Source organism: Phoca vitulina, unplaced genomic scaffold (assembly GCF_004348235.1).
Source record: "Phoca vitulina isolate PV1807 unplaced genomic scaffold, GSC_HSeal_1.0 scaffold19, whole genome shotgun sequence".
Classification (NCBI taxonomy): Eukaryota; Metazoa; Chordata; class Mammalia; order Carnivora; family Phocidae; genus Phoca; species Phoca vitulina.
In genome coordinates, this window is record NW_022589722.1 from 21,189,580 (window position 1) to 21,208,458 (window position 18,879).

General features: G+C 45.5%; 2 protein-coding genes across 6 annotated transcripts in view; one reads left to right on the forward strand and one right to left on the reverse strand.

Annotated features, from left to right (window-relative positions):
* The window catches only part of LARGE1 (LARGE xylosyl- and glucuronyltransferase 1), a 522,066-nt gene that overhangs the window by 165,742 nt on the left and 337,445 nt on the right, over window positions 1-18,879 (reverse strand). The gene's annotated exons all lie outside the window — the stretch shown is intronic.
* Window positions 14,502-17,479, forward strand: LOC116640127 (non-histone chromosomal protein HMG-14-like). Its single transcript, XM_032416936.1, has one exon. The coding sequence runs from the start codon at window positions 17,065-17,067 to the stop codon at window positions 17,368-17,370; it is 306 nt and encodes a 101-aa protein (XP_032272827.1). The 5' UTR covers window positions 14,502-17,064; the 3' UTR covers window positions 17,371-17,479.

An 18,879-nucleotide genomic window follows, 5' to 3' on the forward strand; every position in this document is an offset into this window, starting at 1 on the left:
ATCAGTTAGCCTAGTGGTGAGGACAGGTGACTCTGAATGGTGGTCCAGGTACTGACCGAAGGGCTTACCAAGGGCTTATCATGACCTGAGTGAAACAAGGAGTCGGACGCTTCACCAACTGAGCCACCCAGGCACCTCACAAATCCGCATATAACTGATGATTTCCCCAAACTTAACTACCAATAGCCTACTGCTGACCAGAAGCATTACCGACAACAAACGGCCGATAAACATATAATCTGTGTTATATGTATTATATACTATACTCTTACAATAAAGCCAGAGAAAAGAAAATCGCTCTCAACAACTCTATGAGACAGGCAGTACCATCACACCCATTTTGCAGATGAAGAAACTGAGGACACAGAGGCTGAACCACTTGATCCAAGATGACCCAAGCCTGGCTCCTTGGCCCACATTTGCTTAGTACAAAGCTAATAAATATCAGTGTGTTCTTTTCTCTTGACATAATTAAGAAGCTCTACTAACCCATTTGCTGACCAGGGTCCTCTATCTTCTGATTGGGTAGCAATCACGGGGCACTTTCTATTTTCGAAGGGAACAGCTGCTCCATGCTTGCCCAAGGTTCTCGTCTAAAAGATGCTACTCTGAGCATGGCAATGCTCACCATCAGTTTAATACAAGTACAAGGTAAATGCTCAAGGGAAATTTGCTTTTGTTAAGCTCCTCAGCCCAGAAATCAAGTTTGAGCCTTAGTTAATTTATAGATAACAGCAATGCTTACAGTTGTATAAAACTTTGTCAAGAGAAGGCAGTGTCGTATCATGTTTGATCAGCGCTGGACCCAAACAGCACTGGGTGTGGATCTGGAATTTTTCCATTTACAGGTTGCCTGGTTCTGAGTGCTGAATCTAACATGCATCTCAGTGTCCCCCACCTGTAAAATGGAGACAGTAACACTCACCTCTTGGTGCTGCTGGGAAGATGAACTGAGATACGCTTCCCTAGGTTAAATGCTACCTGATGGCTTGTCTGCATGTCTACAGAGACTGAGCTCTACTGAAATTCAACACAGATTAATATACAGTAATGATTCCTGAACAACACAGGGTTAGGGGTACTGCTCCCCCGACCCCTGTGCAGTTGAAAATCCGCATATAACTTTTTTATATTTTATTTATTTTGAGAGAGAGAGAGCACATGAGCAGGCGGAGGGGCAGAGGGAGAGAGAGAAAATCCTAAACAGACTCCCCGCTGAGCACAGAGCCTGACGCCTGATCTCACAACCCTGAGATCATGACCTGAGTGAAGCCAGGAGTCGGACGCTTCACCAACTGAGCCACCCAGGCGCCTCACAAATCCGCATATAACTGTTGATTTCCCAAAACTTAACTACCAGTAGCCTATTGCTGACCAGAAGCATTACCGATAACAAACGGCCGATGAACATATAATTTGTGTTATATGTATTATATACTATACTCTTACAATAAAGCTAAAGAAAAGAAAATGTTACTTAGAAAATCATAAAGGAAAATACACGTACAGTACTGTCCGGTATTTACTGAAACAAATCTGCATTTAAGTAGATCTGTGCCATTCAAACCCATGTTGTTCAAGGGTCGGCTGTGTGTGAAAGTGTTCAGCACGGTGCCTAATGCAGTGACTGTTCAGTAAATTGTACATGATAACTGCATTAAAATAGTAGAATCTGTGCTGCCATATTATTTTATATTTTTATTTTTAAAAGATTTTAATTTATTTATTTGACAGAGAGAGAGAGTGAGAGAGAACACAAGCAGGGGGAGCAGCAGAGGGAGAGGGAGAAGCAAGTTCCCCAGTGAGCAGGGAGCCCGATGCGGGACTCGATCCCAGGGTCCTGGGATCATGACCTGAGCTGAAGGCAGATGCTTAACTGACTGAGCCACCCGGGCGCCCCACCATATTATATTTTTAATTGGTCAGATCAATAACATCAATACCTTGCAAACCTGTATCTTTTAAACGGTCTCAAACTGCTTTCCCACCAGTTTCTCCAGCTGATAATCACAACCACCCTAGCGAGTAGGTAGCTCTTATTTGGCAGATGAGAAATGTGAGGTTCAGAGAGATTCAAGAACTTGCTTAAAGCCAGGAGGTTAGCTGGTGTCACTGTTACAGCTAAGACCAGAAATCGGATTCTCCTTTTTCTTCTGCCACCCAGCTTTGAAAATACCTGCAGGTTCTGCAAAATCCCAGGGAAGAAAGCTAATCAGCTTCTCCGGGATCACAGAGCAAGTCCACAAGAAGGCAGGAAACCGTCCTCCAGTCTATCCTCTACCTGCAAATGAAGTAACCACTCTATGCCTCAGTTTCCTCACTGCAAACTACAATAATAATTCCTGCCTCATGGTGACCGGCCCAGAGGAAGGACTACGTGAGTGCCAGCTACCCTAATTATGTCAAAAAAGAGTCTCATACTTTGGCAGAGATGACTCTTACAAGGTTGTTGTCAGAAGCTTAGGGCTGTATTATCAGTTTTTCAATATGATAAAACATACAAAGTGTCCAATACATACTGAATAAATGAGAGCAACCCTTCTACTAAAGCAAGGCATGGACAGCAATACAAAGTATTATTAATTACTTCCAACTTTTTACTAAGGCTTTGCTAAATAACTGAATATAGGTAATGCAGATGATAGCAATCTTAGGGTTTCAGAAGAACTTTTATATACTTGATCCCAGTTCATCTACACTGTACAAAGCAAGGCTTACTGGGTGCTCATTTTATAGATAAGAAAGCTGAGGGTCAGAGATGGAACTGTGGCTTGTTCCTGGTCCCACAGTGCAGGGGAGTCAGATTTAACTTTTTCACTGATTATATTTCCCAAAACCTCAAGTAAGGGTTAACAGTCCCTCGAGGGGAATTGTTCTAGAAAAATAATTTCTAGAGCTCTTTAGAATGACTTGGTAGGAGAAAGCAAGGTGTGATTATGATATTTTTTCCTTCAGAACAGTCATCTTGGAGATGTGTATTAATGATGCCACTGTTGTTAGAATTACTACTGTGGTAGCCAAGTGTCTTAGAACTCCCCTCAGATCCTAAAGCATATCCTGAACACCAAAGGGTTGGCCTATCTTGCCCTTTGAGAGTTGATTTAATTTTCATAAAAAGCCAAAAATCCCATGTGCCTCTAAATCTTGTAAATAAGATGGGTGGTAAAGAAAGGTAATAAAGGTTTGCTCTTTTTAAAAAATAAAACGGGGGCGCCTGGGTGGCTCAGTCGTTAAGCGTCTGCCTTCGGCTCAGGTCATGATCCCAGGGTCCTGGGATCGAGTCCCACATCGGGCTCCCTGCTCGGCAGGAAGCCTGCTTCTCCCTCTCCCACTCCCCCTGCTTGTGTTCCTGCTCTCGCTATCTCTCTGTCAAATAAATAAATAAAATCTTTAAAAAAAAAAAATAAAATAAAATGGACTATAAAACAGAGACTCATGTGGTTTACAAGGTAATTTTGTATATGACTTTTGGAATGATGGACATTTAGAGTAGCCTCTTAGATATGCCATTTTGCTGCTTGCTGTCTTCCATAGAATTAGGCTAGTGCTTTGTAGCAGGGGGGACTCTGGGATCAGAGTGGACCCCAAGCCTAGGGCTTTCCGCCCTAAACGCAATGAGGGAACCAAAGACAGGTGCTCTGTAGAAGACTAATAGTTGCAGCTTCTTCTTGCTTCTTCACTCCTCTATCTTGTGACAGCCATTCAGTTTAGATAGGACTGACCTCACCCCTGCTCAAAGTGTGAACCCAACCTGATTAAGGCAAGCAGCATACTCCACTCATTGAGCTATAAAGATGAGATAAGGAGTGAGGCCGTCGCCGGAGATGGCACAAGTACAGAGTAAAGCATATGACTCTTCCTCCCTCAGAGATGAATGAGGAAGCTGGCAGCCCAAGGGATGGACAGAAATCGTGTGCTCCTAAAAGGGAAGTCAGCCTGAGGACAAAGATGAAGAATCTTTAAGAAATGAGCCAAAGCCCATTTGCCACCTGCAGTTACATAAAGCAATGCATTCATTATTTATGCCAGTATGATATGGATTGCCTTTACTTATAGCATGACTCCTCTCTCTGTTTCCAGAGCACCTTATGGCATGCCTTCCAATAGATACTAGATATATAAGCATAGAATACATGGTTTATATAATGTGCTACATACACATTAAAATATGCAATGTATATATCTATGATAATATATAAATCTGCATATTTATTTCTCTTTTCTTCCATACATAAGCTTTTCAAAGTAGAAAGTGGGTCTAATTCACCTTTGAATCCCCAGTGCTTAGCACACAGCTTTGCTAACAGTTAGGTATGAAGTGGGAGATGCTTCTCTCAAAAGACCATGACATTAAAGCTTTAGAACATCTTTAGGCAGCAAAGGAATCACAAGGCGCTGACTTCTTCTCAATCTTCCCAAACCCCTAACCTTACCTGTCCAATTACAGGTACAAACCCACATTGAGGACCACGATGTTGAGGGGGAAAACATCATTAAAATGCAGAATGTCCCATGGGAGACCATTTGGCTATAAAAATTCTAGTGCATTTTTGTTAAGGAAAAAATAAGTTCCATAGCTTCCTGGTTTATAGGGTGGTTAAGTGCAGGTGTGTGCATCACTCCCTGATTCCAACTGCAGACTCTCTCCTTGCTAACTTTGGGCAAGCTACTTAAGTGTTTGTGTCCTCATCCATAAAATGGGGATAATAAAAGCACCTTTCCTTAAGTGACTGTTGGAGATTACATAAGGCAATATGCATGAAGCCGTAGTCTAGTGACCGGCATTATCAATACATGGAATGTATTATTATTACTAGTGTTATTACTTCAGCACTGACTAACTCAGAAGCTGATCCAAGCAAGTGACTTAATGGAAATTCACAGCTAAACTAGCGGAAGGGTTGCCATCCCCAGAAGGGACGGGGGAGGAACAGCTGCTCCCAGCACAGGGGAGAGGGGCAGACAATCACTGCTGGGTGAGTGACAAGATGAAGGTTTCAGGGGAGCCCATGGAGGGCTTCCTGGCCCAGCCCCGGACCCTCCTGGAACCTAAAGAGGAACCCAGAGGATGGGGAGGGGGTGGGAGGGGGCTGCGACACTTCAAAGCAGCCCCGGGGCTGCATCTGAGAGGTAGGATTGCAAGTGATACATTAAAGAGCTGGACTCAGAAGGCAAGTGGATTAGAGCTACTCTCCAAGTCAGGGACGAAGCTAATGAGGCTTTTCTTGTCACCATCTGTAGAAGTTTATTACTTATACTTCAAAGGCAGTGAGCAGCAGAGGGGCTGGGGAGAGGGGCTGCTCCTCACAAGAACAGGAGCAGGAAACAGAAGATGCTGACTTCGGGGGAGGGTGGGAGGGTGCCCTTTGCATCCCTGTTGCAAAAAGAGCCAAGCCCTGGGGGGCAGGAGTCTGGAGGCACGCACCTGTGATAATCAGTCACTGCTGGTGGTCACAGGGCGGGAGGAAGATGGACAGGAGAGAGGATTAATTAACTTTATCATGGAGCAGGAGATGGGCAGGTGACTCTGAAATTACCTACTGGCAGCCCTCAATTCTGGTCTCATACGTTCTGGGTTTCGTTCCCGGTAGGAAGTGCTCCAAGTCTTTCTTCATTCCAACCTGCTTAACACCTGGCTGTCTGTCAACATACATTCTACTTGAACATGGTGATCCAGACGGAGTGGCAGGCAGCTCACACAATGAGTCTTCACTCACTCATAATGTGGTCGATGCCTTCCTTACCAGCTCAAAGCAGTCACTTTTTTTTTTTTAAAGATTTTATTTATTTATTTGAGAGAGAGAGAATGAGAGATAGCACATGAGAGGGGGGAGGGTCAGAGGGAGAAGCAGACTCCCTGCCGAGCAGGGAGCCCGATGCGGGACTCGATCCAGGGACTCCAGGATCATGACCTGAGCTGAAGGCAGTTGCTTAACCAACCGAGCCACCCAGGCACCCTCAAAGCAGTCACTTTTGATAGTTCGTAATTACAGGAGAAGGAACAGATAGTCATTCCATCATTAGGTATTTACTGAGTGCTTACTACTGTGTGCCAGATACTAGGGATACAGTGATGAACGGTGATAGCCCAGGCCCTGCCCTCCTGGAACTTGAGAGTCTAGTGGGGTAAATGGGATATTAAATAAATAATCATGCAAAAGCACATAAATACAAAATTACAGTTATTGTAAGTGCTATGAAGGGGAAACATGGGATGCTTGTGTAGGTGCAGAATAGGAGGAATTGATCTGAACAGGCAAGGCTCTCTTGAAGCAGAGATGACAGGGCTGAAGTTGGTGGAACATGTAGGGTCAACCAAGCAAAGGTGGGGAGGTTGGCCAAGGAACACAGGGAAGAAAGTTCCAGGGTGAGGAAAGAGCACATGCAAAGGTCCGGTGGTGGCAGGGAGAACGAAACACAGAACACCAAACTTTCTGGAATGAGGCAGAGAGAGGGAGTATGTGGAGAGGCAAGTAGGCATGCACTTTTGCCTGTATTTCTTCCTACTTACCCTTTTGGTTCCCACTATGTGCTTTCACAGCACATAGTAGAAGTTCAAGTAGAAATGTTGCAGTGGAATGAAAGATTTCCTACAATGCTCTAGGCCCTGTGTCAGGACTTTATACACTGTATCTCAGTGAATCCACTGATTCATTGATTCTCACTGCATCAATTCATTTTACTCATAGAGAACGGACAGTTGATAAACCCAAGGTCACAGAAGTGTAAGTCCCAAAGCGGAGATCCCAGTCAGGTACCCTTCAGACACTTTACAGTTAGGCTGTTCTGTGCAGCACAGCTGAAATCACCCGGTTAGTTACTGAACTGAGATAAGGAGGTGAGGAGGGTTTACTCCCTAAGACATGATTCCTGCACTCAAAAAAAAAAAAAAGAAAGAAAGAAAGAAAAAAAAAGCAGTCAAGAACAGTGACTAAGAAATGGAGCAGCCACTTTGGAAAATGGCTCGGCAGTTCCTCAAAACACTGGGTATGGGGTTCTCCATGACCCAGAAATCGCACTCCTAGGTATATACCAAGAGAAATGAAAACACGCTGATGTAAAAACTTGTACCAGAATTTCATGGTAGCATTATTCATAAAGTCAAAAAGTGGTAACAGCCTTGGTGTCCATCAGCCATGAATGAAATGACAAAATGTTTCATTTCCAGACGAGGGAACATTATGTAGCCACAAAAAGGAATGAAGTGCTAACACCTGCTACAACACGGACGAACCTTGAGAACAAACGAAAGGAGCCAGGCACAAAGTCTACATAACTATGACTCCATTCATATGAAGTGTTCAGAATAGGCAGCTCGACAGAGAGAGGAAGTGGATTAGCAGTTACCTAAGCTGGGGGAGCAGAGGAATGTGGAGTGGTGGTTGACGGGTATAGGTCTCGTTTGGAGTGTCGAAGTTCTAAAATAGATTGTAGTGACGGTTACACAACTCTGTGAATTTACTAAAAAGCACTCAACGGTACACTATAAGTGGGTGAATTTTACGGTATGTGAAATACATCTTAAAAAAAAAAAAGGAACAGTGACTAAGAGTTCAAATATCAGAATCCAACAGAGGGGGGCTTTGAATCCTCGCTGTGCAAGTCACTGAGCCACGTGGAATAGGGCAGGCGAATTCCTCCCTGCAACCTTCGGTTTCCACATCTGTGCAAGATCCACCCCACCACCTCCTAGGGTTGCCCGGCTGCAGAATGGACCATTTCTTGGGAAGCATCAACAGCACATGTGCCCTGATACCCACATTTAAAATACCTTACATGGAAGCCGGGATTCCTGAAACAACAAACGCCAATCAAAAGCACACTTGATCACGTGCTCTGGCCGGCGCTGCATGACTCATGTGTCTCCACAGAAGGTCACCGGTGGCCGAAGGGGTCAGGTGTGAGGAGGCAATAGGAGGCAGAACCACACAGAAGCTGCTCCATTTCTAATGGCTTGGTATCCAAAGTTGAAAATGCTCGGAACACTGCTCCGAGGGCCTCCCTTGTCCTTCCTGCGTCCTCCCATGCCCGGAGGAGGCCGGGGCTGGGGCCGCGACTACAATGAAGGGAAGAAGCAGGATTTTTTCCTGTGGCCCATGCACACGCTGGGGTGAACCGAGGCTTTGGGTGGTCAGGTTCTCAGAGGTGTCCCTGGCTTCTGTCTGGAGCAGTTGTTAATACCATCATCATGGCAGACAGGAGAGGATGCAAATGGGCTTTGCTAATCTTTTGCCGGCTCCCATGTCAGCCCCACCCCTCGAAAAACTCCAGAAACCAAGGATGGTTTCCCTGGAAGAAGAAAAGGCTCACCGGGTCCACTACACATGCTGGGATGGGGGATTTATTCTGCATGGGGAGGGAGAATCCTGGAAACAAAGAAAGAAGCTACAGAATGAGATCTGGCGCTGAATTATGAAGAACTTTCAAAGGCCATGGTTCTTTGGAGGTACAATGTGCTGTCGTGATAGGTAGTGAGCTTCCCCGTCACTGGGGGTGTGCACAGCCTAACGGATGACTTGGGTAAGACGAGTGGGCATTCTAGGCCTTCAGGATTCCCTGTCATGCTGAGACTGTCATTTTAGGCATCAGCTCTTGGTTCCTGTCATTTGGAATCAGTTTCTCTTCTCTTCCCTCGCTTCCTAGTACTTAATAAATGACGGACCTGACAACAGCTTTGCTCCCAGAGCAACCTGCCCTCTGCGCTACAAAGCACTGGTCATTCTACACCGGATATAATCATCATGCCGCCTTCCTTGCCAGGGACTGCTCTTATCATCCCAGACACACCAAGGCCCCGAAGCATAGTAGGCGAGGAATGTGCGGGTCAGGGCCAGCAGCTTTTCCCTATGCTTTATCATTACAGACTGGTCTCACTTGTAAGACTCGCTGCAATGCATTCCCCTGGACACTTGCCTGACTGCCCTCTGACATTCCATCTTCCCTGAAGGGAGGAAGGGGGTCTCATTTCAAACCTCTTTACCTCACAGGATGCCTTGAGCACAGAATGTGCTATGTAAATTCCCCCCCCCCCCCCAAATCAGAGAGAGACATCTTCTTACTTAGGGCTGGAAAGGCAGCTGCTGCTTCTGGAACAATTTTCCATTTAAACCCAGTAGGAAATGACAATTCTGAACCAAGCATAGAAAGCACACAGCTCCTGGAGCCAGAGATCAAGCCCCCGCCCAGGGCAGGAATTTGGCATCGGGGACATACGACCACGGATGCACTGCATAGGAGCCCTTCCTCTTCACCTAGGCTGGACTCAACTTGCAAAATTCCACTCGGGGAGGAGCTGAGAGAGTGTAATGGAATCTGTGAGGTCCCAAATGGATCTCCTTCGTGCGTTAAAAAAAAAAAAAAAATTCTGGTAGAACTTCTGGGCTTTCTGGCCTCGATTTAGCAAGCTGCTCAACAAAGTTTCCTGAGCACCGGCTGTGTGCCAGGGCTTTCTGCCAAATATCTGGGGGACACTAGAGCAAGGGGTACTCACAGGCTGAAGGGAAGAGAGAAGTCACGAAGAGATAAGGGAACGGATATTATGATAGTGTCACACACCATATAAACCCAGAGGGCTGTGAGTACCGAGCCCATGGTGACACCAGAGGGATGCCCTAAGAATGAGTGGGAATTGAGCAAGCTGATGAGATGGGCATCCCAGGCACAGGAATTAGAATATGCAAAGACCTGAGAGCTTGTGAGCAGTTTGGTTTAGTAAATTTTGGGTGCCAGGGGCTGGTGGGAGGGGGGAATGGGGAGTTAGTGTTTAACGGGTATAGAGTTTCAGTTTGGGAAGATGGAAAGTTCTGGAGATGGGATGGTGGTGATGGTTGATCAGTGTGAATGTACTTAATGTCATGAACTGTACACGTGAAAATGGTTAAAATGCTGATTTGTTATATTTTACCATAATAAATTAAAAAAAAAAAAAGATTATGCCCAGGAAGCATGTTCAGGACCAACCTTCCCTATTGTCTATAAATTCAGAAATCTCAGCTTCTTTGGAACTGATGTGGTATGGGAATCAGACACCCATGGGAAATGTCTCAGACTCACTCTTTACAAATAATCTAGCAGTTTCAAAAAGTTGTCACCTCCTGAAAGAGGTAAACCTTGAAATCACAGTTTCCCCTCCTCCCCAAGTTTTTAACAAACTCCCCTAATTTTACACCGTTGGGTTGAGGGAAGAAAAGAGAGCTGGAACAGGCAGGCTTCCCTTTGATAACACACTCCCTCTCCTAATTAACATGACCCCACACAACTAAACATCTGCCAACTTCAAAAACTTTCACAGTGATGAGCTTTGATCACGGCAGAGCATATACTATCTGTACTGAAAAGAGAATCTCACACAGCCGAAATCAGATGCCATTCCATCCAACGTCCCTCACCTCAATCCACCCATCTAAAGACTGCTGGGAGAGTCACCCCTGGGCAAGGCATGCGGGGTGCTGCAGGGAACTGGGAACGAGCACGATACGATCTTTGCAAAACTGAAGGAGCCCCCTGGTTCCAAACTAGCTGTTCCCCTCTTCCAACATTCACCATGTTCCTTATACAAGCTAACGGGAGGGTCAGGTGAATTCTGTCCTTTAACATTTCTTGGAAGAGTTTCCTAAAATCCAGGCTTGTTAACCAACACCAAAGTTTTCAAAAGTTTACAAAGCTGACTTTCTATTTGAAAATGATCCTTTCTTGGTTTCTCTTGTCTTTGGTTCTATCCTCACAAAACTCAGAAGTGTCATTTGGTGAGCTCATCCAACAATTTCTGACATGCCTATAAATCACTTTATACTTCCCAGAGAAAGTTACAATGTACATCCTGACATCGCCATAGGAATTATGCAGGTGCATCCAAAAGGTTGATTCACAACTTTCACACACACCCCAACTGAATCAGTGCATCCTGGCGAGCATTAAGAAACACCACTGCATACTATTGCTTCATGTGATCTTGTCTCAAGAGAAGCATCCATCCAACTGTGATGGTGTTTGAATGTAAAAGAGAAACATGGCAGGAAAATGTTGGAAAAACTCAGAGTGAATTCAAATGGTGGGGATGTCTTTGAACCACAACCGTTTTCCTCTCTAGAGTCATTAGTGCTAATTACTAACAACTACCCTGGTGACAGTGCTGGCAGTTACTTAGCTGCTAATTGGCTTCAATTTACCGCTCTGATTGTGTGGTCACAGGTATATATTTGCTTGGGGAGTGAGGAAAAAGAGCAGGTGTCTCAAGCCTGAGGCTGTCCTTAAAAGACGTATCAGCTGTCTGAACTGTTCAGCTTAACCCAGTGGGGTCTCAAACTTTCCCATGCATCAGAATCATCTGTAGGTTATTTAGCACAGACTGCTGGGCCCCACCCCCAGAGATTCTGATTCAGCAGGTTTGGGGTGGGGCCCAAGGATGTGAGGAGCTTAAAAGTTCCCACGTGATGCGGAAGCTGCTGACCCCAGGGGCCACCTGGTGAGAACCACTGGCCTCCCCAATTCTCTCCTAACCTCAGCCAATGCAGCACCTCAGCTGTCCCACCTGCTGCAAATGGAGGCCGCTCAAGACCACAGAGTGCCCCGTAGGTCTCCGCGTGCGCTGCCTCATATGGGAGAATGGTGCCTTATTAACACAGGGGATGACAATATGGAAAGATGGGGATTTTAGAAATGAAATGATTTGCCCCGCCCCCCACACAACCTAACCCGGCATTTTACAGTCTCTTTATTCTGCTTTTCATTTGGAGAGAATGAATCCCAGACAGAGTGAAGGTAATAGAGTAAAGCTTACTTACCTGGGGTTCACCTCACTATGACGACTTGGCCATTAGAAAAACGTCCTGGGCTTCACTGCTAGGACTCCCCTCCCACCCTGCTCTTTATAAACATTTTAGACCTATAGACGTAGGATGTGTCAATCCGGTAATAAAGGTTCCAGCCCCTACCTAATAGACCATTAACCTGAGGAAAGAGCTCATCATTCCATTCAACAGACTGCCATAAGCAGGCAGTGCGCGGGGAGTTAAGGATATAACCATGATAACACCAACTACCACTTCTTAAGCCCCCCCATGCACCAAGCAGTAGCCAGGCATTTGTCCTAAACCCTGCAGCCTCCTCGGAAGGAAGTGACAGTGCGGTGACGTCAGCACCCACGTGCACCATGCCCCTTAGGTGCCAAGTTTCTGCTAAGCGCTTGACACATACTTATTTAATCAGCATAACAACCCTGGGAGTTAGAACCTTCTGGAAGATGGGGCGCCTGGGTGGCTCAGTCGTTAAGCGTCTGCCTTCAGCTCGGGTCATGATCCCAGTGTCCTGGGATCGAGCCCCACATCGGGCTCCCTGCTCTGTGGGAAGCCTGCTTCTCCCTCTCCCACTCCCCCTGCTTGTGTTCCCTCTCTCGCTGTGTCTCTTTCTGTCAAAGGAATGAATAAAATCTTAAAAAAAAAAAAAAAGAACCTTCCGGAAGAGGGAACTAAGCCACAGGGAGGCTCAGCGGCTTGGCCACTACCACTGTGCTAACAGAAGGTGGAGGTAAACTTCGCACCCATGTCACCCGGCTCCGGAGGATGCACCCACAACTCGCTGGTGCCTCTGCTGTGAGTGACATCACCCACAGTTCACAGATCAGACCCTGGAAGCCCACAGAGGTTACAAACTGACTTAGCTCTTGGATTCTGAAGTCTGTGCCACGTGCCCTGGGCTCTCTGATGATTGGCACGTGGCTCTCCTCTTGAGAGGGGGGCGGGCACTTCAACCAGTAAATGCAACTCAAGGTGGCGGATGCCATGACAGCGCCATCATGTCACGCCATCCATCGCACAAAGTGACTTTCTCCCCGGTCTACTGATGGGCTATTAAACGACTAATGAGACCAACCTGGGGCAGCCAGATTTTGCTCCCATTTGGACAGATGTTTCCACATGTAGCAGCTGTACTCGGGTACCTTCGCTTGCAGGTTTTATGGAAACATCTTTGTGACGTTGCCGATGCCACCCAGCGAGCTGTACCTGTGTGTGTGCTTCCTTGTGCCCTTACGCGGAGTGTCTGGAAGCTTAACATCCTACGTGGTAATATTTGTTGAGTAGCCTTTAGACTGTTAAGGACACTTGGAGGCTTTGTCACAGACAACACGGGTGGTATTCTCCTGGCATGTAAAGACGTTTCTACATGTCCCCCGTGGTGCCACAACAGGGAGCAAAGGGGGAGTCAGCTCTGCATCATAAACCCCAGAGCATTTCGGCTCCATGAGCATCGTTCCCCAATATTCTCAAGATTTAGCTGCACTAAGCACTTTCACCCCTGAGATTCATCCCACAAAGACAGATGACTCCAGTCTGGAGAATGAACTCCCCCAGAGCTGGATGTTCGCAAGCCCCCACGGCAGGGATGGAATGCTTCCTCCTGGAAAAGGACTTGGTAGAAGGAAACGTGTGTATGAGGAGTGTGTCTTCTCGTTTCTAACCACTGCCAATGCATCTCGTGAGGCAGTTTCTTGCACACCCCAGCTTAAGACAAATCTGAGTGATGTCAAGGTTGCTTTTCCCCCATGAAACCGGATGTCATTTTTCTACTTAATGGCCAGCTTCTCCTCCTTCAACTCCACCAGAAGAGGTGCTTTTGTCAAAGTGTCCAACTCTAATGACCGCCCACCCACGTGGATGGGACCATAGTGCCTCATCTTGTCTGAGCTCTTCATTTTACAGGTAGGAAAACGGAGGCCCAGGAAAGGGAACCATTTACTTGCTTGGTTGGTGGTCAGGTCACACAACTAAAATAATTTTTTTTAAAGCCACTATGTTTTTTTTGTTTGTTTTATCAAAAATGTCCTGCGAAAGAAAAATCAAAGTCAGAACTTCATTATGAGCTAAAACATTACATTTACTTCTGCTAGGGCTCTCTCTGATAGGACTCATTGCACTATAACGTGGCATGTGCCTTGTAAGAACACTGAGAACGTAGATTAAGAACTTAAAATTCAAAAATCACACTCTGCTAATTTATATTGAAAGATGAATCTGAAAGAAGGAATGCCATATGCCACAGAAATTCAATAAAGTCTTAATTAAGTAAATCTTCAAAGAATCAGAAACATCCTAACTGGTCAAAAATAGGGAGAATGTCTTAAAATAAAAATGATTCTCTATCACTAGATGGAACATTACCGAGGCAGTAAAAGTGATACTTACGAAGATCAATAATGTTAAGTGAAAATATAAAGCTAGAATCAGAATTACATGTAGAAGGAAGACAACGGTCTTTAAAAATATACAGAAAAAGGGGAAGAATGAAGGGGGGGAAGTCGGAGAGGTAGACGAACCATGAGAGATGATGGACTCTGAAAAACAAACTGAGGGTTCTAGAAGAGAGGGGGGTGGGAGGATGGGTTAGCCTGGTGATAGGTATTGAGGAGGGCACGTTCTGCATGGAGCACTGGGTGTTATGCACAAACAATGAATAATGGAACACTACATCTAAAATTAATGATGTAATGTATGGGGATTAACATAACAATAAAAACATGAAAATAAAAATGTACAGAAAAATTGGAAGTAACTAATCAAATGGTGGTGATCTCTATGTAGTAGAAGATGTATGATTTCTGTCACTTCTCATCTTTTCTAGTCTCCGACATATTCTGTGATGCACAGGCTTTATTCTATAATGGGGAACACAAGCACTGTTCTTTTTTATATTGTTTTTTAAATGCGTGAGCCAGATGTGTTACATCATCCATACCAAAGTTTTTTTTGGGAAAAAAAAAAAGGTGCCAACCCCCAAGGATCCCAGAAGATGCAAACATTGCATCCAGATGGCTTTCCTGGGGAAACATAGGTGGATGCACGGCTGTCAGGATGTGCCCTGGTGTGACCATTAATCAAATGCTCAAAGAAGAGTAAGGAATGTAAAAGAAAGGCAGTGCAGGAGAAGAACCTTTCTGCAGAAAGGGAATCATGCGCTGGCTAGGGAAAAAAAGATTTGTAACAAATGCAGCCAGTTAGTAAGATTAATGAAAGGAGAAACCACTTTGCATGGCGGTCAAACTTCAATAATTTAAGGGTAATCGCGACTAATTTCAAGGTAATAGGAAAAGCTACCCATGTCTAAATTTTGGCTGAGATTCCTGTGTGTGCTAAATGGGCTAACCCTTGTGAAATCTGAGTATTCTCGAGCACGGAGCAACTCAAGCACTTTCTGATTCCTGTTCCACACCATTATATGGGCAGGCTCCTGAATCTTACGATTGGCCTGCAGATGATGGAGACGAGCAGCAAGATGATGCTTCTGCCCGAGGAAATTAGTAACTGGTAAGCAGGATGATGATAGATCCAGGACAGAGGGAAGAAACAGAAATGAAACAAACACATGCAAAAGAGGAGATTAAATAAAATCTCCATGGATTGCAACAGGACTGACAGAAGCCTTGCATTGGAAATGGGCAGGGATTTCTTTTTCTGACCTGGGAGCACTCCCACATATGGAATGCTGACTCAAGGTTGCAACGACAGACACAGAAAAGCTGTACGGACTTAGAAGCTGAGGTCCTTTACACATCCACATACACAAAGGATGATACATGTGCATATATACATATGCATCCATACTTCCACAGACTTCTGTGCACATATATGATATGCATCTCTTTCCAGGTACAGAGACAGAGATCTCGTACAGCCATATTTCAGTTGGCCAGTGTACATGGGGAAGAGAGACAATCATTCCAGTTCCAATACTATTTAAACTGAGTCTGAAACACAGACCTACGTAGAGATGACACAGACACTTCATCTTCTAGAAGAGGACAAAGTGCAAAGAAAGCAGCTTGCCTAAGTTCGCGGAGGGTTCAGAGAACATGGATGTGCACAGCATGAGCCAGGCTCTGGGCTAAGTGCTTTGTGTGCAGTATCTCCTTGGTGGCAGGTGCTGTGCCTAGCCCTAGTCTGCAGATGAGAAAACAAGCTGATACTGAGAAGCTGTTTGCTCAAGGTCTTAGCAAACAGTAGAGCCGAGACTGAACCCGGTGTGGTGTGACTTCAGAGCAAAAACCCTTGATCTAAAGCCACTCTTGGTGGTGGTGAGGCCTGGATGGTAATCCGGGTCTCCAGACTTTGGGCCAAATGTTTCTTCTTTCACACCATTACCAGTGGCTTTTCCAGTGCTAATTGGTGCATCAAGACCTCGACAGACAGCAAATCTCTCCATGCCAGGTTGCTCATCCTGGACATCTATGAAAAAGCAAGCTCCAGAAGGCAGAGGTGTGGTTTGTGTTCACTGCTCTTTGTTGAGGGGCACGAAGAGTCCCTAGCACGTGACAGGCACACACATTTGCTGGATGAATGAATGAATGAATGAGTTTTGACAGCAATCAGAGAACAGAAAGCCAGGACTGTCTTTTCCAGAATGTTGGAGCTGGACAGGAATTCGGGGCTAGCCCAGCACACATTCAATAATACAATGATGAGAAATGCTACCATAGTTTCATAGACTGAAGAACCCAGGGTTGGGGGGTGGGGTCCCTTTCCTTAATTATCTGTCTAGACGACAGTGCTGAGTCCAGCACCGGGGCTCAGCCTCCTGACCTGTGGGCCAGTGCATTTGCCAAAATACCAGGGTGTCCCAAAGTGTACTTCACGGAGGAACGGTCCCTGAGATGCTTAGGGAACTGAGTGCATATCAGCACACAAAGGGCTCTGAGAACCCTGAAGTCAAGAGTCAGTTCACCTTGCTTCACCTAGCTGACCTCAGAACCGTCCCACACAATAGCTGCTAACTCAGCGTAGAAAGTAGTGTGTGTTAGATATTCTTAAAACTCAGTGATGACTTTGGCCTCTTACACACTGAGACCTGTTCTCTGTTTCACGGGCAGGGTCCTGAATCTTACAAATGGCACCCAGAATCATTGAGACCAAGAGGAAGAAATGCTTCTGAGAAGATCACTGATAAAAATAGGTGGCGTCAGGCAGCAGCTCGGGCGGCGGGAGGATTGGCAGCGGCCAAGCAGCCCAGCTTCGCGAAGTCTCTCAGCACGACGTGGCCCACAGGCCCCTGGCACATGCCCGCCCCGCCGCCACGATGCCCAAGAGGAAGGTCAGCTCCACCGAGGGAGTGGCGAAGGAGGAGCCCAAGAGGAGGTCGGTGAGATTGTCAGCTAAACCTGCTCCTGCAAAAGTGGAAGCGAAGCCAAAAAAGGCAGGAGGAAAAGATAAATCTTCAGACCAAAAAGTGCAAACAAAGGGGAAAGGGGGAGCAAAGGGAAAACAGGCTGAAGTGGCTACCCAAGAAACGAAAGAAGACCTACCTGCAGAAAACGGAGAAACTAAAAATGAGGAGAGTCCAGCCTCCGATAAAGCAGGAGAGAAAGAAGCCAAGTCTGATTAATACCATAAACCATGTCTTATCAGTGGTCCCTGTCGCCCTTCTTGTACAATCCAGAGGAATATTTTTATCAACTTTTTTGTAAATGCAAGTTTTTTAGTAGCTCTAGAAACATTTTTAAGAAGGAGGGAATCCGGGCGCCTGGGTGGTTCAGTTGGTTAAGCGACTGCCTTCAGCTCAGGTCATGATCCTGGAGTCCTGGGATCAAGTCCCACATCGGGCTCCCTGCTCAGCAGGGAGTCTGCTTCTCCCTCTGACCCTCCCCCCTCTCATGCTCTCTCTATCTCATTCTCTCTCTCAAATAAATAAATAAAATCTTAAAAAAAAAAAAAAAAGAAGGAGGGAATCTCACCTCATCCCATTTTTTAAGTGTAAATGCTTTTTTGTAAGAGGTGAAATCATTTGCTGGTTGTTTATTTTTTGGTACAACCAGGAAATAGTGGGATATTGAATGTGGGAGGCTTTGATTGTCTTGGGTGTCAGCTCAACATTCCATAGATGGGGTAGTTTTTATATCCTATAACACCAAGCATACTAAATGGCAATTTGGAGTCAGTCGTGCATTTACTATGTCTTGAATATTTTAAATTCTATTCCCATGTTGTTTTTGGTAGAATTTTTCCTAAAGAAAACCACTCCTAGATCTTGGCTCTCCCAGTCAGAATTCTTGTGCACTCTGTAACATCTTGGTCGTGGTAGTCCAGTTTTCCTAGTAACTCTGTTAACGTGCTGTGCAACATTGAGAATTTGAGTATGAAGTGTATATGATATTAAGTTGTGAATTAATGGGACTTAACAATGTAACAGTGTATCAGCATTTGAAGATCTTGGTACTTGATATACTGTTAAGGAAAATTTGCCTCCAAATTTTAAGCTGGAAGGTCACTGGAATAACTTTCAGAAAAGAATCACAACTACATGATTTTTTTAGATTTTCGGTACGTACGTTAAGAATTGTGTACAAATTGAAATGTCTGTACTGATCCTCAAAACAACCAATAAAAACTCAATTAAGAAAAAAAAAAAGCAGGCGGCATCAGGAGCAAGTCAGCCTTCTCTCGAACCCTCACCTCTGGCTTGCCTTCGCCAGATGGCAAAGAGCATTCCCACTCATGCATTCCACAAATACTGAGCAACAACTATGTGCCTGGTCCCGGGTGAGCCCTTTTACAAAGTGTGGCAGTGAGCAAAACCAACCAAGTCCCAGCCCTCCAAGAGCTTACACTTCCCTGCAGTGAGAACAGTGCTAAATGATAAAATACACATATGGCGAGAGTCACGTTTTTGCTGCAAAGGGTGCACGGAGAGCATGAAGGAGAGTGCTATTTGGAAGAGGATGGTCAGGGAAGGCCCTTCTGCGAAGGTGGCGTCTTAGCAGAAACCTAAAGGAAACAAGTGAGCTCTAGGGTGATCTGGGGGCACAGACTTCCAGGCAGAGGAACAGCAAGTACAAAGCCAAGAGGCAGGTGTGAGCCTGCTGTGAATGAGACATAGCAAGATGTCCAGGTGGTC

Bases quoted from the DNA above. Each gene is read 5' to 3' on its own strand.
- LOC116640127 (XM_032416936.1), top strand. From the start codon at position 17,065: ATGCCCAAGAGGAAGGTCAGCTCCACCGAGGGAGTGGCGAAGGAGGAG.